This window comes from Leucopleurus acutus, assembly GCF_964270905.1.
Source record: "Leucopleurus acutus genome assembly, chromosome: 2".
Lineage (NCBI taxonomy): Eukaryota > Metazoa > Chordata > Mammalia > Artiodactyla > Delphinidae > Leucopleurus > Leucopleurus acutus.
In genome coordinates, this window is record NC_139143.1 from 56,972,942 (window position 1) to 56,996,542 (window position 23,601).

At 41.0% G+C, this 23,601-nt stretch overlaps 1 protein-coding gene across 3 annotated transcripts in view; it reads left to right on the plus strand.

Moving 5' to 3' along the window:
- Positions 1–210: 210 nt before the first annotated feature.
- STX6 (syntaxin 6) overlaps positions 211–23,601 on the plus strand; it is a 40,018-nt gene continuing 16,627 nt past the window's right edge. The window contains exons 1-3 of one of the 3 annotated variants that reach the window (XM_082833113.1): positions 211–301; positions 17,006–17,175; positions 18,318–18,412. In XM_082833113.1, coding sequence (XP_082689239.1) covers positions 267–301; positions 17,006–17,175; positions 18,318–18,412 — 300 coding nt within the window. In that variant the 5' untranslated portion in view covers positions 211–266. Of the gene's footprint in view, positions 302–8,843; positions 9,501–16,871; positions 17,176–18,317; positions 18,413–23,601 lie in introns of those variants that run through there. The other 2 variants (XM_082833114.1, XM_082833112.1) reach the window with 2 other exon arrangements.

The window sequence follows — 23,601 nt, forward strand, 5'->3', positions numbered from 1 at the left end:
GGGGCGGAGCCAGGCGGCCGGACGCGCTGGGAGGAGCCGGGGGAGGGGGCGGCCGCGGGGCCGGGCAACAGAGTCAGGGATTCGGTCTGCGGTGCCGACCAAGTGCTGGACCCGCGGCGGGCCAGTGCACCCCGGCCTGCGCGCGCAGAGGCTCCGGGTCCCCCAGGCCGAGGCGCCGGCGGCCGCGCGAGGCGGGTGGGGTGGGCAGCGTTCGCTGGGCGCGCTGTGCGCGGAGCAAGCGTGAGGCGGCCGGGGGCCGGGACGCCATGTCCATGGAGGACCCCTTCTTTGTGGTGAAAGGGTGAGTGTCGCCGAGGGCTCCACTGGAGGAGGAGGTGGCCGTGCTGCCTGCCCGCACCTCCCCGCTCTCCTCGCTGTAGGGGGATGGGAGACAGGTAGAGGCTGGCGAGGGGACAGTGGGGACGACTTAGCCTTGAGGGCCATGATCAAGCGTCCAGAGACATCCCTCCCCGTCCTACCTGGACTTTGAAACCCGTGACCCCAATTAAGCCCCTGGGTAGGGGGTCCCCGTTGGCCTGTGCGCTGCCCTACAACTTATTTGGAGGGGTGGAGGGGTTCAGCAGCTCTGCAGGTGGGAAGGGAGACAGGCGTCCCAGACCAAACTACAGCTGTAGTGGAGAACGGGGCCCTGCTTCGAAGGGGGAAAAACAGCATCTGGGCAGGAAAAGGGAAATGGCCCTCCTGAGCTTTGTAGTTGGCGTGCACGGGGGTGAGCTCCCATTGTCCATTGAGTTCGGAGCGCTGGCCCGCGGACTGGTGAGACCACAACATACCCAGAGGCGTCTGAGCACGTTTGCAGGCTGGGAGGCGGGGGCGCGAGGCTCCGGAAGACAACTCAATTCAGTGGGGGAGTTTTTACCGAGTAATGGGAGGGGAGGAAAGCAGCCGTTCAAACTCAGTGATGATGTTGGAAGGAAAACAAAATGAAATCAGCCAAACCAAACTTTCCTTAGCTTTCTGTTAGCACCGGGATTTTCCCACAGTGCTAAAGGAAATGAGTGCTTTCTTTTTAACTCCCTGATTTCATCCAGGCTATTTGACAGGTTTCCCCTGTTTCTTCTGCCTTTCAGACTAGAACAGCCTTAACTTATTTTTCCCCATGAGCTGTCGTGACTCCATCTTTGATTGCTCAGTCGTTTGGAGATAGAAACTTTATTTGCACCGTTACATAGGCTTTATAGCCATTAAACAAATTCAGGAAAGATCGATTCTGTTGTTGTTATAACTTGTCAGCTTTTTTAAAAAATGTCAAACAAACGTTAAAATTCTGAGAACTGCAAAGTTCCGGAAAGATCAGTGCTGATAACCATATAAGTGTCCCTTTGCTTTAAACTAGTTGCTGCTAGCTTCCTATTTTTGTAGGGATAAAAGCTGACCAGTTGCTTGAGTGTGTGTGTGTGTGTGTGTGTGTGTGTGTGTGTGTGTGTTTTAAGGGTTCCTCTCAGAAAATTTAAGTGGTACTTTAGGTGAAATACTTTATTATCAATGATACAGTAAGATATATATTTTTTAACATTTCCCTAAAAAGATTTTCCTTCACCTGACTTTAATTTAGATAGGAAAATGCTGAGTTTAGATTATTAGTAATCTGTGGCTCTCTATCTGGAAAATCTGTTGCTTATTAGAAGGATTGATTTTTAGGGGTTGTTTTTTTTTGCGGTACGCGGGCCACTGTTGTGGCCTCTCCCGTTGCGGAGCACAGGCTCCGGACGCGCAGGCCCAGCGGCCATGGCTCACGGGCCCAGCCGCTCCGCGGCATGTGGGATTTTCCCGGACCGGGGCACGAACCCATGTCCCCTGCATCGGCAGGCGGACTCTCAACCACTGCGCCACCAGGGAAGCCCTAGGGGTTGATTTTTAAGTGTGAAAGCTGTGTGTTTTTTCCCTTGAATGAATGTTCTTAATGCTTAGGTTGCAAAGGTTATCTCTGGCAGTGGAGGCCATAGATAATCAGAATTTTTGGTTTGATTTTTAATGGAATTTGTGAAAATGCTAAATTGCTCTGCCTCTTGACTTTTTTGTTCCTGCTGGTATCCAATACAGTTTGCCAAGGCTTGCTCACTGATTAGATGTCACTGCTTTATTGGAACATTGGCCTGGAGTGTTGGTTGACTTTTACATGGTTTTAGCTCATGTCGTTAAGATGTCAAAACCTTCTGCTGAGGAAAAGTAAAATTAGCTATACGAGTATCTCCAGATTATGTGACGGAATATATGGGGAGCCATTCATGTAGTTCTGTTTATTAAAAGTTTTGAAGAAACGAAATTGAGCTATTTGTAATGAGGTGGATAGACCTAGAGTCTGTCATACAGAGTGAAGTAAGTCAGAAAGAAAGACAAATACCGTATGCTAACACATATATATGGAATTTAAGAAAAAAATGTCATGAAGAGCCTAGGGGTAAGATGGGAATAAAGACACAGACCTACTAGAGAATGGACTTGAGGATATGGGGAGCGGGAAGGGTAAGCTGTGACAAAGCGAGAGAGTGGCATGGACATATATACACTACCAAACGTAAGGTAGATAGCTTGTGGGAAGCAGCCGCATAGCACAGGGAGATCAGCTCGGTGCTCTGTAACCACCTAGAGGGGTGGGGTAGGGAGGGTGGGAGGGAGGGAGACGCAAGAGGGAAGGGATATGGGAACATATGTATATGTATAACTGATTCACTTTGTTATGAAGCAGAAACTAACGCACCATTGTAAAGCAATTATACTCCAATAAAGAAGTAAAAAAAAAGTTTTGAAAGTGCACTGCACAGTGTGGAAAAATTAAAGATGCCTAAATTGTGGCACTTAGCCTAGGAGCTGATAGTCTAATCTGAGAAACAGCTCACCCCAGAATTAAGTAGAAATGACAGGTGGAAATGATTTAAGTGCCGAAGTGAATCCTACAGATGATTAACTCCCCCAGTAGTTCAGAGAAGGGCATCTCATTAGGAACAGTTACGACTGGAACAGCTTTGGAGGTAGTAGTAGGTCTTGAATTAAGTTTCGAAGGTGGGGAGCATTTAGGTAATTCAGGCCTGTGTCTCTTCTGGACTCATCAAGAAGAGTCTCTTATTGGTCTTCCTGCTTCCAGTCTCTTTCCTCTTGCATCTGCCTTGGTTCTGTTGGATGAGTGCTCTCCAGAATGCAGGGTGAGCCACACATTCCATTTTACATTTCCTAGTAGACACAGTAAAAAGTAAAAAACAGGTGAAGTTAATTTTAATGTCATCGTTAACCTAGTATAGTGAAAATATTTCAACGTGTGATTAATCTAAAGATTATTAAAGAAGATTTTACCCTTTTTGTACTGTCTTCAAAATCTGGTGTGTATTTTTCACTTACAGCACATCTCAATTTGGATGCTAAATTTTCATCAGGAACACTTTTTTTTTTTTTTTTTTTTTTTGCGGTACACGGGCTTCTCACTGCTGTGGCCTCTCCCGTTGCGGAGCACAGGCTCCGGACGCGCAGGCTCAGCGGCCATGGCTCACGGGCCCAGCTGCTCCGCGGCATGTGGGATCTTCCCGGACCGGGGCATGAACCCGTGTCCCCTGCATCGGCAGGCGAACTCTCAACCACTGCGCCACCAGCGAAGCCCCATCAGGAACGCTTGATCTGTATTTAGAGTTCATTAAACTTACAGTTGAAAAAGTATTCAATAGATTCACATACCCAAATTGTTCCAAATATACTTTAAAAATTTTCGGTAACTGAATTGTGTATCAGTTTTAAAATTTAAATTAATTAAAATTTAGTTCCACAATCACACTAGCACGGTTCAGTAGTCACATGTGGCATCCATATTGGGCAGCACAGGTGTAGCTTTTCTAGAACCCAAGCAGGAGTTCCCTACTTAACATCACTGAGTGGCTGCCTGTTGCCTACAGAATAAAATCTCAGCACTTCCTGACCTCCTTGACATAGCCTTCCTCTACCCTCCGCTCACTCTGCCTGCCCTTAGCACAGAGCTCCGGCTTCACCAGACTCAGTACAGTGACGGGGACCGCAGGACTGGATGCTCTTACTCTACATGCATCCACTCTGCCTGATGCACCCACTCAGCTTTCAGGATTCAGTGTCAGCATCTCCACTGCCTCCAGGAAGTGCTTCCTCTGGCACCTGTAACACATTATTGCACCTCTTCCTCTGGCTGTCTTTCATTACTTGATTGTGAGCTCTGAAGGTTGGAGAACTGTTTGTTTTTCCTGTATTTCCAGCCCAGCACCTTGAATATATAGCATAAATGTTGAATAAATTCTCCTTGGTGGTTGTGGTTAAGGAGTGGTGGTTCGTGGGTGGGAACACTACCAGCAAAGGCGGGCATTGTGTGTTTAGAAATCATCAAGGAGAGCATCCCAGGTGCAGTAGGAAGTTTATTTGGAAAAGTAATAATAATAATAGCTAACATTTAAAGGATGCAACTCCTATGTCAGGCGTCGCGTGCTAAGTAAGCACTTTATAAGAATTTTCACTTTATAAGAACAGTTTTGTGGTGTGGGTATTAGCCCCATTTTACACATGAGGAGCTGAGGGAGCACAGAGGGGTTGAGTTACTTCCCCAGACTCACCCAGCTAATAGGTAATGGACCCAGGATTCAAAATTCAGCTGCCTAGTTCTACTCATACTGTTAACACTTCTACAGGTACATCCACAGGTACAGGTAGAATAGGGTCAAGAAGAGTCTCTAAGAGGCCATTGGAGATTTTTAAAGCAGGGAAATGACATGAAATTAGGGTTTCGGGAATATTGATTTGGTAATAGTGTTGGATGCATCAGTGTGTAGAAAGATTAAAAAGGAGACCAGGGCTTCCCTGGTGGTGCAGTGGTTAAGAATCCGCCTTCCAATGTAGGGGACACAGGTTCGAGCCCTGGTCCGGGAAGATCCCACATGCCTTGGAGCAGCAAAGCCCGTGCGCCACAACTGCTGAGCCTGCGTTCTGGAGCGTGCGAGCCACAACTACTGAAGCCCGTGGGCTTAGAGCCTGGGCTCCGCAGCAAGAGAAGCCACTGCAATGAGAAGCCCGCGCACTGCAGTGAAGACCCAACGCGGCCAAAAATAAATAAATAAAAATTAAAAAATAAAAATAAAAAGGAGACCAGTTCGAAAGCTGTTTTAATTTAAATATGCAGTGATTAGTGCCTGAGTGTTTGAAGCTCGTCTTGTGAGGTTTTGACACTCTCAATGTCTTCTTGTTCAGAGCAGAATCCCAGAACACGGGAGAAAACTACCACAGTTGGGCAGATGTGGCCCTACCTGGCACAGACATTCACAGTGGTATTTTCACTACCAGAACCCCTAGCTCTACTGAATCAACTCAGGCCTGCCCCTAAGTTGTAGTTTGTCTAGTTGACCCTCTCCTGTGTGTTCTCACTGGGTGAGCTTGATTATTCCCATTGTGTCAGGTGGTCCCTGTTTATCTGTGCACATCCTGCACCCCCGTCACTCTGACCCAACTCTCTCCTGTGTGTTTTTCTGTGTTTTCTACTAATTGTTTGCCCTCCCCCATGCTATGGGGTGGATATCTTCCCCGTTTTTTCTTTTCCTTCACCCTCCTTAAAAATGCCTGCCTCTTCTTAGCCCTCTTTACTCCTGACTCCTCACAGCCCTTCAGTCCCATGTCCACTTGGTCACCGGGGCCCATCAGTGCATCCCCTGGATCTCTCTGGAATCCTTTCTTCCTCTCTGGTTTTGGTTCCTCCACCCTAGTTCATGTCCTTGTTCTCTCGCACCTGAACTCTTCTAAGCAGCTTCTTCACCAAGCTTCATTTGCACTGCTGCCAGACGTGACCTCGGAGACACGTTCAGGTCACAGCTCTATTCGGAATCCTTCATTCTGAAATACTCACCGAGTGTCTGTTTTCTGTGTGCCAGGGGCTAAGGGGACAGCAGTGAACAAATGACATCCCTGTCCTTATGAAGCTTATATTCTAGAGACAGACAGTAAACAAATGAACGAATATATGGTATGTCAGGTGGTGATAACTTCTGTAAGAAGAACAAAGCTGGGCGTAAAGGGAAAGGAAATGCATGTTCTGGGTGTAATTTTTCTTTTTATTTGACTTCCGGAGGCAGTGAGGTTTGGTGAAAGAACTGAGCTTTGTTAATCAAGCTGACCCAAGGTTGGGATCTCACTTCTGTCAATTACTTGGTGTAAGTTGTGGCACATTAGTTATCCTCTCTGAACCTGTTTCTTTATGTACAAAATTGGCTTAACAATGCCTGCTTTATCGGTTATGAGGATTAAATGAGTTAATGCATGTAAGTTGCCTCAGCACAGTTTGGAGTATGTATCAAGTGCTCAGTAAACATTCTCTTTTAACTGTCTATATATGGCTCCATCCAAACAGGCTGTCCTTTCTGAGAGGAAAGACCATGTCTTACTGGTTTTTTTTTTTTTTGGAGTAACATTTAAAGTGATATATGCTCATTTTAGAAAACTTAGGAAGTAAAAATATAAAAAAGGATTAAAAATTCATTGAAATACCACCATCCAGAAATAATTAGTTACAATTTTGGTGTTTTTTTAATCTGTTTCTATTAACAGTTTTATGTAATATTATCCATCAGTTTTTGATCTCTTTTTTTTTGATATAAATATATCAGGCACTGTCCTGAGAACATGACAGGGATTGTCTTTTTAATCCTTATGAAGTAGGTACTAGTATTATTATCATCTTACAAATGGAGAAAATGAAACTTAGAGAGTAAAAAAAAACAAACTTACAATTCATAAGCCTGTAATTGGAAAGGCCAGGATTTATATAAATGGGTATTATTGTTGTTATTAATCATTAAGAAATTGTGATCATACTGTCTTATAATCTTTTCATCTGTATTTTTTTATATCCTTAAAATGCTTTTGGTGGGGAGGCTTTTTAATCACTGTATTGTATTTTGTTATATAAATGTGATATAACTTATCACCCAGGACAAGGTTTATGATGTCCCTAAATTTTTCACTGTTACAGTTAATATAGTGGCAAGCCTGCTTGTCACAGGTCTTCATTGCTGCTCCTGATTATTTCCATAGCCTGTAGTCCTGTAGCAGATTTGCTAATTTAGAGGGGGTGCACATTTTCAGAGCTTCTGATGCATGTTGCCAAATTGCCCTCTAGGATACACCCCTAACTCCACTCGACTCACTACCCCACCCCCAGAAGTTTGATGGGCCCATTTCCCTTGACCCCTTGCCTGTACTGAGTCTCCTTTTAAGAAATCTTAATTAATTTGCTAGGTGAAACATACCGTATTTGAATCATGTTGTTTTCATCATTGTGTTCAGTAAGGTGTTACATAGTATTTGTTTGATGAGTGAGCCCATTTTTCCTTTTGGGTTCTGTAGTTTTTTTCCCTCTCTTGTTTGCAACTTCTAATCAGAATAAGGCACTAAGAAATTGAGTGGTGGAGTATGAGAGTACGTTGGTACCGAGTGAGCCTCTCCTATAGGTAAAAGGCATGAATGTTGTGGCTCTTTAATATTTTGCTGATTTGGAGGCGCTGTGTGCCCGAACAAGGACAGTTTTATTTCCAGATTCTTAGCTGTGGATCTGTGTTGAAATAAAGGCGTAAGTAAGCAGATGAGCAAGATAGTGTATGTTACATTGTATTATTCTCTAACCATCTCTGGTCTGTGTGTACAGCCTTTTAAACACTAGATTATGAGCTCCTTGAAGCCAAGCATTGTGCATTTTAGTCACACTGTTGAAAAAACTGTTTATTGGTATAGTCACTGTGAAAAAATTATCCTTATTTAGCGAGTAATTTTATCCAGTAAAATTGAATGTAAGTCAGGTCTCATTTTCTACTTTTTAAAAATCAACCAGATGTTTCTTTCTTTTTTTTTTTTTTTTTTTTTTTTGGCTGTGCTGTGTGGTTCATGGGATCTTAGTTCCCTGACCAGGAATCGAACCCGGGTCCTCAGCAGTGAGAGCACGGAGTCCTGACCACTGTACCATCAGGGAATTCCCCAATCAGATGTTTCACTGTAAAAACCACTTTGCAGACATTTGTTATATTGAATTAGGCATTTATTGAATGCCTAATAACTCTATTTGGCTCCTGAAATTATAGTCTGGTTTGGAGAACACTGTGCAGATATGTGAAACAGTGTAGGTGAAAGACAATATGCTTTGCGTGTAAGAGTTTGGAATAGAGCTGAGATACTGTGGAGACTGAAAAAACTTGGAAAGACCCCCAGGGGGAATGTTGGTCAGTGACACTTTAGTGAAGCAAGTAGGGCCTCAATCTGGGCCTTGAAGGAAATGTCTGCTTTTCATTTGCAGAGGTGTAAGGACTCTTCCAGCTGGGGAAGCAGTGAGTGAAAGTAGAGCCAGGAATGAGGAAAGGGAGGATGAGAAGAAGACCTGCCAAGTGAAACAGATTTTGTTTCAGTGAGAAATCAGGTTGGAGATTAAAATCGGCCAGTTTTGGGGTGGAGGAGGCGTGGAATACCCAGCTGAGAAGTTTAAAGTTAATGTTTCCTATTGTAAATTCTTAATCAGGAGGTGGTTTTAACTAGCAGTTACTATGCACTTGCCTATGGTCAAACAACTTCTGAGGGCTCAAACCCAGGTCTTCTGATTCCACAAAGAAAATAGATTTGTCTGGAGCCTTTGCAAAGATGGGATTGAATAGGTACTGGAAGACCCCTCATGCTCTGGGTCAGCAGAACTAGAGGCCAGAAGACAAGAAGTCTGAGCCCCCGTTCTCTTTTTTGTTTAATGAGTGCAGACTAGTTATCGTGAAAGTTCCTTCTAGATCTAAAATCCAGTGATGCAACTTAAGTAGAGGTTGTGCAAGGTGAGAAGTAAGAGGAAGAGTCAAAGATGATGCTTGTCTAGACGAGTTTCAAATCTTGGAAAATAGTGTCCCTGTTGACTAAAATGAGGAAGTTAGAGAAGGAAGCTTTTTTTTTTCTGTTTCATTTTGTTGTATGAATATTTACTGTTTTGTAGGGAGGATACGATTGCTTTGGTTTTAGGCAAGTGGAATGATCCTGTAGGCAGCTAAAAATATAGGAATTAGTCCTGGGTGAGAGGTTAGGGTTGGAAATGCAGTGGGGAGTCCTCAGCTTCAAGGAATCTTTTGAACCTGCTAGTGTTGGTGAGCACCTAGAAGCTATAAAAACAGTGCTGAGAAATACTGGGACCAAGTGGAGGAAGAGGAAAGGGAAAATTGGTGGAAACTAGAAGACCACAATGCCACAAAATCAAGGAAGTGAGAGTTTCAAGAAAATAGGCTGTGGGGTCAGGCACACTGGAAATGAGGACGAGTTCAAGGCACCCATGACTTTGACCTGCAGTGTCCTTGGTGGCAGTAGTGGTATCCCAGGGGCATTGTGGAAGCAGCAGCAAGATGAGGTCAAAACTGTATATAACTATAGGAAACTAAGTGAAGACTTTTTTTTCCCTCCAGGAGAATTATTGCAAAAGATATTGTCACAGTGAAGTTGAATTTGGAAATGGCAGTAAGGTCAAGTGCAGGGTATGTGTGTTTTTCCCCTTAAATACAAACCATGTGAGTGTGGAAGTCAAGCAGTAAAAAGAGCTTCTCACCTAGCCCAAGGGGTTGGTGGTAGAACAGGTTGGTGGGATATGGGGTAGAAGGGTGATAGGGTTGCAGAGGTTTGCCCAGCCTAGGTTTTTCAGGTTTCATTAGTAGAGTGGAAACCATCTGCCTTCACTAGCCTCTCAGGGTGTTGATGAAACAGGGACCCCACTGTAAAGAGACATGCAGGATGGGTGCTGCCCCAGGTATAGGTGTTGTGGCTTATTGTGTTTTTCCAAAGGTGGCCGCCCCAATATATATCCTGTCCTATTTGCTTTTCTTAACTTGTGAAGCTGGCATTCTTCTATCAAGCTGGGGTCCTCATTCCTTTTCTTTGAACCCAGGCAGACCTTTGTAACTGCCTCGACTGACAGAATGAGGCAGAAATGACACTGCTTGACTCCTGAAGCTTTCGTCACAAAAGACAACCAACCAATTCAGCTTTCACCTGCATCTTTCTGACTTGGGACACAAGTCCAGCTCTACTGAAGCCACTCTGCTGGAGCACGCACGTGGAGAGACTACGCAGACACAGAGATACTAACCGAGGAGCACCTGCTTCTGCAGCCCCAGCCTGGCAGTCTTTCAGCTGAGGCTCCAGACATTGTGGAGCGGGGACAAGCCGTCTCTTCTGCGTTCGGCATGAATTTCTGACCCACAGACTCCCCATAAGAAATGGTCATTTGATGCCATTAAGTTTTGGGGTAACTGTTATACAACCACAGTAACTGGAACGGATGCCAGTTCAGAGCCTATTAGCAGGGTCAGAGAAGAAAGGAGAAATCAAAAGGCTGATGGAGGCTGCAGCTATGGTTATCCTGCAATTCGTTGGCCCAATTGAATGACAGATTCCGGGAAACAAAAACTCCCTAATGGCTAAAATACTTCTTCCTCCCCATCTTACCAACAGATTTAGTGAGATCCAGATAAGAAATTATTTTATGGACACCTGGATGTATTGCCTGAAGCCCTAAGGGTTGTTTGGGATGGTGAGCCTTTTACCATGGTGGAACAGACTGGAATGCTATATGGCAGGGGCTCCACTAGCAGTGACCAGGGGTTAGTGCTGGGCTGGCTTCAAAAACAAACTGGGGGGGCTTCCCTGGTGCAGTGGTTGAGAGTCCGCCTGCCGATGCAGGGGACACGGGTTCATGCCCTCGTCTGGGAGGATCCCACATGCCGCGGAGCGGCTGGGCCAGTGAATCATGGCCGCTGAGCCTGCGCGTCCGGAGCCTGTGCTCCGCAACGGGAGAGGCCACAACAGTGAGAGGCCCGCGTACCGCAAAAAAAACCAAACAAACTGAGGGACTTCCGTGGTGGTCCAGTGGTTAAGATTCCGTGCTTCCAATGCAGGGGATGCGGGTTCGATTCCTGGTCGGGGAACTAAGATCTCACATGCCACATGGCGTGGCAAAAAACAAAACTGGATTGGTTAGTCCTGCCAGTGTCAACTCTTTATTTATAAGGAATGGAAGAATCTGGTTTTGAAAGCTTAGATGAAAGCTTTATTTTTGCCTGAAAGATACATTCTTCAAAGATGTGGACTGTGTTTTCAGTTTTGACAGTTGCTTACTGGGAAAGAAGCTCTGTGTTACAGGTGGTCCCATGGGCACTGGCATGGCTTGCAGTGAAGGACCTTCATTCTGCTGGTCATAAGGAGTTCATATCCATGAGGATATGATGGGTCCCATCATTTTGATGGGCCGTTTGGTGGACAGCAAGGGAAAGAGGCTCATCTGTAGTATTTCCAATGCTGTGACTCTTGTTACTCATGAAACGTGTAAGACAAAACTGACTTTGGAAGCATCTGCAACAGATATAGGAGCAGAACATCTGCTTGACTATTGTAGGAGATAGCCATCTCTCTCCTTCAATGGACTGAAAGATTTCTCTGGGTCAGGAGCTAAACCTGTAATTCCTAGGAAAGCAATTAGCAAGTTTTTGGTGAAATGGTGTCCGACATGATACCCAAAGCTGTCTGTGAGCAGATTATTATTTACCAAGAAGATTGCTAAACTGAAGAACTCCAAAAATTCAAGGTATACATGACCCCTCATAGAAAGTTGTGAGTGTCAGACTTTAATCATTCCCATTACGCACTTGGAAGAAAAACCTGAAAAGAGCTGCACCTAACTCTACAGGAAACAGAGGCAATATCTTGTGATTTTGACCTTTCTGGAGAGCACAGATGAAAGTGGATCACTGTTGACTAAGGAGTCGGCGGCTGCAGCGCTGCCCACAGCGTGCAGCGTGCTCACATGGGCTCACTGTGTGGTGAGCACTAACTATGGAGTAGATGATGCTGGGCATGCCTGTGTGGGAAGTGCCTAACTAGCCAATGCATGCAGAAACAACTCCCTTACCTTGCCTGGGAAAGTAGGTGAAGAAAATTCCACCAGCTCTTCTCTGTTGAAACCCTCACAAATATCAAACAGCTGTCGTGGTTATATACCCCTCTGTCCTATTCATCTGTTTACTTGGAATGACAGGTGATTCTAAATAGTTAGTCCCAGATATTTACAAATAGTTCTGAATTGAGCAGGTTGTCTCACTAGGTAGGGTCTTGTACATTATTACATTGTGTCTTGTATTTCTTGAAACTATTCAGAAATTCTAAGTTCTTTGGTATATTCTGGTTACCATTAATATTTGGCTTAAAAATAGGTTTTGTCTGTGACACACGTTTTCTCTTCATTCATGCCTTCTTTTTCAGGGTAATGCTATGCTGAGTGGATATTGGAAGAAGAAAAATTGGGAGATGTTTTAAACTTTGAGGGACCCCGTTAGTTGCTTTTAAGATAGGATTCCTTGACACACTGCATGTTCTGGCTTTTCATTCCTGACAGTTCCCACCTTTGTGATCCCTTAGAACGTGTCTTAGAAATGTAAACTAAGACTACTTTGATTTTCTCATGTCTATGCTATTACATGAAAACTAAAAATGAAACCTCTTTTAAAAATAAGAGATTGAGAGTGGAATAAGCCAGGTCACTGGCCAGGCCTGTTGGGTTTTGAATGTCGTCCTGGGAATGCTTTGCAGCATTTTTCTAATTCCTGCCATTTCTTTCATTTCTTCTTTAGGACATGCACAAGTTCTTGCATGCTTAAGGACTCTTTGATTTCACTCTGTGCTGCAAGAATTGAGTCTTCCCACCTGCCCCTCCTCCCCCTCAAGTCTGAAAGTGTGGCCCTTGGATCCCAAGGGGGTCTCAATATCCTTTCATAGAAGAGCCCCTCAGCTTAAACTGCTTTTCATGATACTACTCAGATGTTATTTGCTTTTTTTCATCATGTTGACAATAACACTGATGGTACAAACTGCTGGTGCCTTAGCCTAAATCAAGGCAGTGGCACCAAACTGTACTAGTAGTCATTGTATTCCTCCCTCACAGAGGAAAAGAAAAATGAGAATCATATTCCTTCAAGAATGTTCTTCATGAAACAGTAAAAAAAAAAAAAAAAAAAAAATTTATCAAATTTGAGTCCCAAGAACACCTTTCCTCATTTTTTTAAAAGTTATAATTTACCTACAGTAAAATTGACCCTTTTAGTGTATACTTCTGTGAAATTTGACAAATGTGTATAGTCAGTAGCGACCACCTCCACAAATAAGTTTCAGGACAGATCCATCACCCCTAAAAGTTTCTGTGTCCCCCTTCCCCCATGCCCAGCATCTGGCAACTACTGATCTGTTTTCTGTCCCTATAGTTCTGCCTTCTCCAGAGTGTTACAGAAATGAAATCATACATTGTGTGGCCTTCTAACTTCTCACATTTTGCATAATGCATTTGAGATTTGTCCATATTGTTGTGTGTATTTGTGGTTTGTTTCTTTTTATTGCTGAGTAGTATTCCATTGTTCAGATGTACCACAGTTTTCCATTCCTTAGTTGAAGGACATTTGGGTTGTTTTCAATTTTTGGCTGTTACGACTAAAGCTGCTATAAGAATTTGCAGGTGGTTGTATGAACCTGTGTGTTTTTGTATCACCTTGAAGTGGGGTTGTTGGGTCATAATGGTAAATGTATGTTTTGTGTGTTTTTTTGGTTCTTGTTTTTTATAAATTTATTTTGTTTTTGGCAGCGTTGGGTCTTCGTTGCTGCGTGCGGGCCTTCTCCAGTAGCTGCAAGCAGGGGCTACTCTTTGTTGCTGTGTGTGGGCTTCTTATCGCGGTGGCTTCTCTTGTTGTGGAGCACGGGCTCTAGGTGCGCAGGCTTCAGTAGTTGTGGCTCACGGGCTCTAGAGCGCAGGCTCAGTAGTTGTGGCGCACGGGCTTAGTTGCTCCATGGCACGTGGGATCTTCCCGGACCAGGGCTTGAACCTGTGTGTCCTGCACTGGCAGGAGGATTCTTAACCACTGCGGCACCAGGGAAGCCCCTGTATGTTTAATTTTAAGAAACAGCCACACTGTTTTCCAAAGTAGCTGTACAGTTTTGCATTTCCACCAGTAATGAATGAGAGTTCCAGTTACTCCACCACCTGGTCAGCACTTGGCATTGTCAGTTGGTTGGTTAGTTGTGTGAAGCCATTCTAAGTTTGTAGTGGTATCTCATTGTGGATTTACTTTGCATTTTTCTGATGACTAATGATATTAGGCGTCTTTTCACGTGCTAGTTGTCATTTGTATGTCGTCTCTAGTGAAGTGACTGTTCAGATCTTTTGTCCATTTTTAAATTGAGTTTTCTTATGTTTTGAGAGTTTTTTTAAAAAATATATATTGTAGATACAAGTCATTAATCAGACATGTAATGCACAAATGTTTTCTCCCAGCCTTAGTACACATTTTAATACTCTGTGGGACGAAATGAGAGAGTGCGTGAAACGCTTTGGCTGTATTGTGAGCTAAGATGGTGACTCCGGGGAAAGCACTTCTGTGATCCAGCTGTGAGCTGAAATAGCTCGTTTTTTCCTCCATAGAATCTTATTTTTTCGTAAAAGAATGACTTGCAAACTGGTTATTGAGATTTGCATATGTTCACAAATCTCAAAATTATCTTGAGATTTTCTCAAAAATGAATGAGGTGAACCTGTCACTTCTCAGAAAACAACTGACAGTATTTTTGTGGATGATGAAATTAGAGCCTTTTTTTAAAAAATAGAATTTTGGAAAGCTCGTATCAACTGCTATCATCTTACAGATTCCCAGTAGTTAAGTTTTTCTGATGGAATTGGTGGTGATATTATTATATGATTTTGGATATTGTATAATGAAATGAGTCAGCATTTGGAAGATCTTTGATGCTCAGTAAACTAATACTTTACAAATGACCAGTACGTGATGCTGTAAAATCATATGTGGGTAGAACATCCCTTCACAATACAAGATGGAGCAGTGGGTTGTAATGTATGAGAATATACAACGTCTTTGGTACAGTTTCAGCTTCCACGTTGCAGCTAATCTTTAAGAAACTGCCACTTGTTGAGTTTTTGTGTTGTGTCAAGAAAGAATATCCATAATTATCTGAAAAGACTGTTAAAATACTCCTCCCTTTTCCAGCTACCTATCTGTATGAGCCTGGATTTCCATCATATACTTCAACCAAAACATATGTCAACAGACTGAATGTAGAAGCAGATGTGAGAATCCACCTGTCTGCTGTTAAACCAGATATTAAAGAGATTTGCAAAAATGTGAATCAGTGCCACTCTTCTTAACTAAATATTGTTGTTTTAGAAATTTTTGGCGAAAACATTAACATATCATAATTTCATCATTATGTTTGATTAATTGGTAAATATTTTTAAATATCTGTTTGAATTTCTAATACAGTAAGTGGCAGTAGATAGAGTCCACATTAATCTGAGTTCTTTGGAGTCTTCAGTAATTTTGAAAAGCGCAAAAGAGCCCTGAGACCAAAAAAGTTCATGGATCATTGCTTAAGAGTTTAATTCCGGCATCCTAGTTGTCTACTGGTGTGGAGAACGTGGTATACCCTAGCCTGAGGCTTCTAGTTCTCAAAAAGGAATTCAGATTTCCTTTACAGAACTGATAATTTTCATATTCTTTAGAATGAGATATCATTTTAGATATCTTTTTAACTCTGTCTTCTGTTGTCATAGAGGATATTCAGCACTTACAGATAAACCAAGTACTTCATATTATGGCAAAATGTATACCTCTTTCTTTATCAAATCAGCCAGAAACCTCAGTATAGAGTAAAAATAGCAGATTGACATCTCACTTACTTAGTCCTTCTTCTTTTTGTCTCAATAGAGTTTCTCTTTGGCGCTAAAAGCATAAGACTGATGTGAGAGGAAAAATGAGGGGACTTGCCTAACCCGTGAACTGGTTATGAACATAACCTTGGTAGATTCATTGTTGGCCGCGTAGCTCAGTGATTTATTCAGCTAGTCCCAATGGCTGTATTCTCTATTTAACATTCAGCTTTTTAGCTCTCATCAGTATTCACAGTCCAAGATATTGTAAGTCACCTTTCTTCATGTTGTTAGTGCTGTCTCCTCTGGTACTTGAAATGTCAGAGGGAATAGGATGCGTGCAATTTCTGTTTTAAAGCAATAGATAACGAACACACTGATTGAACACCCAGAAGAATTGGTTAAGGAATCATAGAAGGATCAAAACAGATCTCTTAGTTTAGGAGCATGAAGATTACAATCTTTGTACACAAGAGACCATGATTATAAAATGAGTCCTTTTTGGCTTTTATATGTGGTAGTGTTAGATTATAATATTTAAATGGTGGATACTGGCCCAATGGCAGGGGCAGGCGAGGAGTTTTTAAGACCTTGTGACTGTATCTAATCTAAAAGCAAAATAGGCCGTCGCTCTTAATGGCCTAGTCTCACTCCCTAAACATGAAGCACACGAATCTGCTGTACAGAGTTGCTTAATCCAGGAAAGTAGATAAATTTAAAGCTAATAATGTTTAGGAATCTTCTAATGAGATGTTGGATTTTAAAATGTCTCAGATTAAAATACTTGCCTTCTAAAAGACTAGCTGTGTAAGAGTAACCCTTCCTTCTATCCTTTTTTACCCCTCTTCCACACGAACCTCCCCAAGAAAAGGAAAGTTGTTTTAGAACCTTTTCTTCTGAATATAAATTACTTCACTCCAACTGGCAACATGTGTGAATGTTAATGGCCCTTTAGTTAATTTATATTATAGCTTCTTAGACTACTTTTAAGGACAGTCTGTTAGAAAAATTAAATTTTGTCCTTCACAAACAAACTTGGTAATATAGCTGCTTAAGTAGAGGCTGTTTTATTTTGAAATCAGCTGAGAACATAATACTCAGCCTGTTATTTTAAAGTTTTGAACTTTGCTATTTGTCCATGAAGAGCCTTCTGTAACGACTTAAAAACACTTTGGGGAATGGTGGTTGCTGAGGATGGTGTCTGATCGTAAAGGTTCACCTGAGTCTTATAAGTTGCTTGTGGAACATGCTGTCTCATATCTCTCCTTTCCCTTCACCTGAATACAGAGAGGTACAGAAAGCAGTCAACACTGCACAGGGATTGTTCCAGAGATGGACAGAGCTCCTCCAGGACCCATCCACAGCCACGAGGGAAGAAATCGACTGGACCACCAACGAGCTGAGAAACAACCTCCGGAGCATAGAGTGGGATCTAGAGGACCTTGACGAAACCATCAATATCCTTTTCTGCAGTGTCTGTGCCACGTGAGGCAAGCAGACAGATGGACAAGTTTCATCTAGATGTCTCAAGTACATAGATTAGATGTTGCCTTTTATCGTTGATTGATGTTGCCCTTATTCGTACCGTGACACACTTAAAATCGTTGACCAGTAATCTAAGGTAGAGTAGTCAAATCCTGCAACGTGAAGGTGGCATAGTGCAGTGATTTTGAGCTTGGACCCTGGAGTCAGACTGGATGTGGAGTCCATAATTTCTATTAATCACAATGACCCCGGGGCACCTTTTAAATTATTAAAAGACAAATGTGTTCTCTAAAACTAGTGGAACAACATATGTGAGGGAGTGGGATCAAAAGCACAGTTACAGGGAGATATGTCTTCCCTCGAGGTAGGAGGGATGAGAAGAAGATTGGGGGAGAAAGAGAAATTGTGAGATAAGAGGACAAAAGTTTTAATAGATATTCGTCATTCCGCAATAGTTATTGAGTGTGCTATGTGCTGGACATTTTGTTAGTTACTGAGATTGGATGGATAAGCAAAACTATACCAGCCTTTGTAGAATTTACTGTGGGAGTATAGAGGGACTTGGGGGAGGGAGAAACAGACATTAGTCAAATATTGGCACAAGTGTATACTTGCAGATGATAAGAGATAAGTACAGAGAGCCATGTGAGTGACACGGGGCAGCAGAACCAAGCTGGGGGTGAGGAGAGCAGGAAAGCTTCACAAAAGAAGCCTCGATCTCTAGGTTAAGAAGCAGAGTTAGCTTCTTGACAGAAGTGGAATGAGTTGGAATGGCAAATGAAAACAGCTTGCTGTTTCCCAGGACAAAAGCTGTCCTGGGAAAGGTGATCTGGAGTCAAAAAACGTGCTGGCAGGCATCTGGAAGAGCCCAGCTCAGCTGTGGTCAGACACCCATGGGTTTGCAGTGAACCCAGGCAGGTCATCTCTGCCTCAGGGCACAAGGATCCTCATCTAGCTGTGGGCAGAGAAAGTTTGAGAATGATTAGTGCCAAGTTGACTATGTGTTCAGAAATGCTGGGCCAGATTTTATTGCTGTGAGATTCTGTGGTTTCACATGATGTTGGTTGTTAGGTTTTCGATGATGAAATTGCTTTACCTTGACTTTTTGACCCACGCATAGTCGAAGCAAATCCTAGGAAATTCAACCTCGATGCAACCGAATTGAGTATAAGAAAAGCTTTCATCACAAGTACTCGGCAAGTCGTCAGGGTAAGGGATGTGATCTTACTGTGTAATTTGTGCAAGAAATAGCCAGACTTCTCTGAACTCTTCCCTTTAATTTAAACTAATAGGTCAACTCTGAAACTCCTTTTTAATATGAATTAAATGCCAGTTTTCTACATATTTCTCTGATTGAAAAGAAATCTGTTTTTAGTATCGGTCAGCCTTTTTTCTCAGAGCAAAAATGAGAGAGTAGGCTGCTGGCTTTGGGAAGGTTACTGTAATCTTCCTGTCCATACCTCTCATTCCTCCAAAGCAGTTATCTTTTTTCCTCTTTACTTCTTAGTATACTGTATTTCTAGACAAAAAGAAGAACTGCTATTGTAGAAACCATTTGCTTTCCTGATTGATTGGTAATCCCTTTGCATTGTGAAGGGTACTCTTACTGGGTTTGGATGGCGGCCTCTTCCACCATCTGAATTGCTTCTGGAACTCTTGCAACCCATTTACTGACATTTCCATATACAACGGCTTGACAGCCTTTCGGGAGTTACCCAAAGCAAGCAAGCATCTATCAGCGTGTAAAAAATCAGTCCAAGGGAACAAATCTTCAGTCTCAAATTATTTAGATAATAACCTATTATTAAAAAAACCTAAGAGAAAATAGCATTTAAGTGAAATCTTGTATCGTTAAGATATGTTTGTATTTTGAAACTATATGGCTAAGCCAGTTGATTAGCATAACTAGATGTAGGAGAACCACCTGTCTTTAACATATGTACTAGAAAGCAGCTTCCTTGAATAAAAAGACTTGGGATCATACCAGTGCTAACATATGGCTTTTTAAGAGTCATCTTAGGCGGGAACCTTGGTGTGTGCTTGCCAAAGACTCCATGTCATGTGATTTCCTTTTGAAATTATTTCAGATGGTAGGTTATCACTGCACTTTAAATATTCTTGTTCCTTTACTCATTAGTTGCCTTTCTGTATCCATGTACCTAAATTGTTTAAAAATAAACCCACATTGTAATGGGGGCAGTAACCTTTTTAGACCTAGGTGCCCCATCTATACGATGAACATTTGGATTAGACGCTCTTAGTCTCTAGCCAGTTCAGAGGCTGTTCTGATAAGGAAGCCCTGTTGTTGGGTGATGTATTTTTTTGGTAAGGTAAATAATTTCCCAACTCCTTATTTTATAAATGTAGTATGTGCTTTTTAAATTTTTTGTGATAGATTTTTCTGAAAATGACTTCTGTAGATGTTGGTATTTAAATGGTGCCTTGCAGTGAAGCGTATATTCTTGACTTTAACCATCATATTTGTTTTTCTGCAAGGTAGTACTTGTAAATTCTGCAAATTGAAATTCAGAGGTCAACATAGTAAAAGTTAAGTGAGTTGGTATAATTGGAAGTATAATCCAAAGTTCATTTTATAATAATTGAAAAGCTTTTTAAAGTACGTTCTTTGAAAGAAGTATTCTAAATCAAGTCCATACTTCATAATGTTGCAGTCCTTTTATAGTTGAGATCTAAACTGCACTCAACTGTGTGACCCAACTGAATGTTTTAGAGTTTTTAATCATTCTTCTAATTTATGACTCCTTTTTGAAAGCTGTTACTATTTGCTGGTGATGGGTTAATAGTACCTGAGTTTTTGCTCATCTGATTTTAATAAATTCTATTTGAGGTTTTGTAGAAGAGAAGTGGTAATTGATGCTAACTTGATTTTTTTCAAAAAAAAGCATTGTGTTGATTCAATATTATTGCATTCAGCTGAACAGTATTTGTATCCAGAACTCTCTGGGTTCCACTTGGAGGACACTGATATTGTGGGATCAGAGAGTTAGCAATTTGGGGAAATGAAACACAAGACCAAGCCCAGATTAGGAATTTGTACATCACAAGTTTATGTAAGCTCCTGTTACCATTATCAGTGGGTTTTCATTTAGTTGCTTAAAGGAATACCTTTTGATCCACAGTGTATGCCAGTCATGCTTTCTCCTTCTTAGGGCATTATACATCTGTTGTTGCTGTTCTACCTGAAGAACTAAATCTTTCTCTTGTGTTTGTTCTCAGTTAACGTCCACTGTTTTTGCTTTTTAATAAGTTATTTTTGTTTATCTTCTCAATGTCCACTGTGTTTTAGTAAGTCATTTTTGTTTAAAAAGTTTTGTATATGTTTTTCAAAACGTCTTTTAAGTTCGTGCAGTTTTTATTAAGTTTTGCTGGCAGTTTTTACTAAAGAAAGCAAAACATTCTTGTTTTTGTTTATATAACCTTGGTATTTTTGAGGTCATCATTTTTACATTTGTGGAGTCACGTATACATCAGAGTTTTCGCTTGTGAGATGTTCGTGTTATGGAAATCTATTGCAGAAGGGACGTGGGGTTAATTTAGTAGTGAAAGGTTTTGCAGTGAATGGCAGAACAGTGAGAGAGGTGAGGAGACCTGAGTTCTAGGCTCAGCTGAGACCTTAATACATTTTCAGCGTGGCAAGTCATTTAGCCTCTCTGGATCTCAGTTTTATCAATTAAATGATCCTCACTAACATTCTCCAACTTTGTTTAAACTTTCAAAGGCAGTCAGAACTATAGCACCGCCTCCCCAAAATCCAGCCTCTTAAAACCCAGGAATTGTTGGTAGTCAGTTATAAGTCAAGATAGAAATGGCTTTGGTTAATCAAAAAGGGTGAGTCATACTCTGTGGTTACAAATGACACTGGGATGTGACTCCTCTGAGTGGGAAGCACTGGGATTTACAGTGTGCCGTTCACTCAGCTTGGAAGATGGCATAAAATGGGAACAGGAGCATAAACAACCGGGACCGTTGTTGTTCTTTTGGCAGGTGAACCATTTTTTATCGATACTAACTGCTGTCTTGACTGCTTGTTCTAAACTTCTTGTATTAGAAAGAAGATGAGGAAATTCCCTGGTGGTCCAGTGGTTAGGACTCCACGCTGTCACTGCCAAGGGCCCGGGTTCAATCCCTGGTCGGGGAACTACCCACAAGCTGCACAGCGTGGCCAAAACAACAACAAATAACTGTTTTTTTTTTTTTTTTAAAAAGATGAGTAATTATGTTTTTGGCATGACAGGTGGTTAAAAAATGCTCAAAACTGTTTAGTGACATAGTTTAAAATTCCATATCCTAATAAGAAGGTAATCTGTGGTATGGTATCTGGCAACTTTTACACTACATAAAAAAAGTACCATCCTGAAAGTGAAGGCCATAGCTCTTTACCATCTGCCATGGCCCCAAACAGGATGCGCACCACACGGCTGTTGAGTTCACTGACCATCAGAGCTAACATATACCCCCACACATATATTTTATTAAACAGAAAATTTTTAAACTGGAACTTTAAACCGTGTATTTCATTAAAGTAACACGTGTTCATTTCAAAGAAAATGAGAAAAATTTTACAAGAGGAAAAAATAGAAAAACCTAAACTCAAAATAAGAAACGTAAACACAAAACTTTGTTGTGTTTTTTACGTAGTTGTGATCATACTGTTATGCAGTCATAAGCATTTTTTATTTTAATTTTTAAAATTAAAAGTAATTCATACTATTTTTAAAATGCAGATAATTTTGATTAAGAAAGGTGAAATGTCCCTCCATTCTGTAATTCCACTCCCTAAAAAAAAAAATCACACTTTTAAGTATTTTTTCTAGCCATTTTGTAGACATTGAAGTACACTTTTAAAAGAAATGACATTAGTCTGTAATTTTTTTCTATGAAAAAATATTGTGGACGTAGTCTTATATCAGTACAGATATATCTAGACCAGTGCTGTCCAATAGAAATATTAAAATGCAAGCTATCTTTAATTTTCTAGTAGTCATATTTTAAAAGTAAAAAGAAACAGTGAATTTAATGTATTTTTTAACTTAGTATATCCAGAAGATTATTATTTAAACACATAATCAATATAAAAGTAATAGAGATTTTTTGTTAAATTTTTAAAACTTTTTTTACTAAAACTTCTAAGTCTGGCATATATTTTACGCTTAAGGATATCTCAATTCAGAAGTGAACTTTTCATTGGGGATACTTCATTGCATTTAGAGTTTATAATACAGTTGAAAAGGTTGATTTGCACACCATGTGTTTTCCAGACATGTGAAAGTTTTCCAGTAATTGAATTTAAATCTAAATTAATTAAAATTAAATAAAATTAAAAATTTAATTCCTCAGTTGCACTGACTTCATTTCATGATCTCAATACGTAACCGTAATTGGCTAATAGCTGTTGGATAGAGTAGATTTAGATTATCCTTTTTAATGGTTGCATACTTTATCAGTCCCCACAATGACCCTATAAAATATTATACAGAAGAAACAGGCACTTAGAAAAATTGAGTAATTTGCACAACTTTGCATAGTTACTAAAAAGCGTAACTAAGCTTGAACCCAGGTCTTTGACATGAAAGACTATGCTCTTAACCTCTTCTCTAACCTGGTTCTATTATGATCTGTTTGATCATTGACCCTATTGGTAGATATTAGGTGGTTGTTAATTTTTGGCAATTGCAAATCATACTTCAGGAACCATCTTTGTGAGCATATCCTGAATATTTAAGTACTAAAAAGTTCAATGAAAATGCACATTTAAAACATTGGTTAATATTTTCAAAGTATCCTGAAAGGAGACCTTATCAATGATATTTCTAAAAGCAGAGTGCAGATTCCGTGTTCCTTAATACCTATATCAACACTAAGTAGTGTTCATCTTTTTCATCTTTCCCAATCTAACTGGGAAAAATATCTCTTAACTTGCACTTCTTTGATTATTAATGGGTTAGTGCATCTTTTCATGTTTGATCATTTGTGTTTTTCTGTGAATTGTCTGTTCACCGAACTCTCTTCCTAAGTGTAATGTCTAGTACATGATATTACATTGTGTATAGGTTTACTGTAAGTTACTATTCTCTTGTTTGGATATGATGCTTATTTCTACTTTTCTTTCATATTGTAAATAACACTGCAGTTTACATCTTTGCATATCTGTTTCAGTTTATATTTTCTATCATTTCCTTAAAATAAGTCCTATTAGAATTACTGGGTCAAGGCAGTGGATACTTGTTACAAATATCAAAGCTCTTAAGGCAAAATGCCAAATTTATTTTCAAAGGGTTGGTCTAGTTTACCTCCCAGCCATTGTTCAAGAGCAGTAGTTTTCTTTTAAACATTTTTATTAAGTTATAATAGTACAGAAAAGTGCATGCACCCCAAAT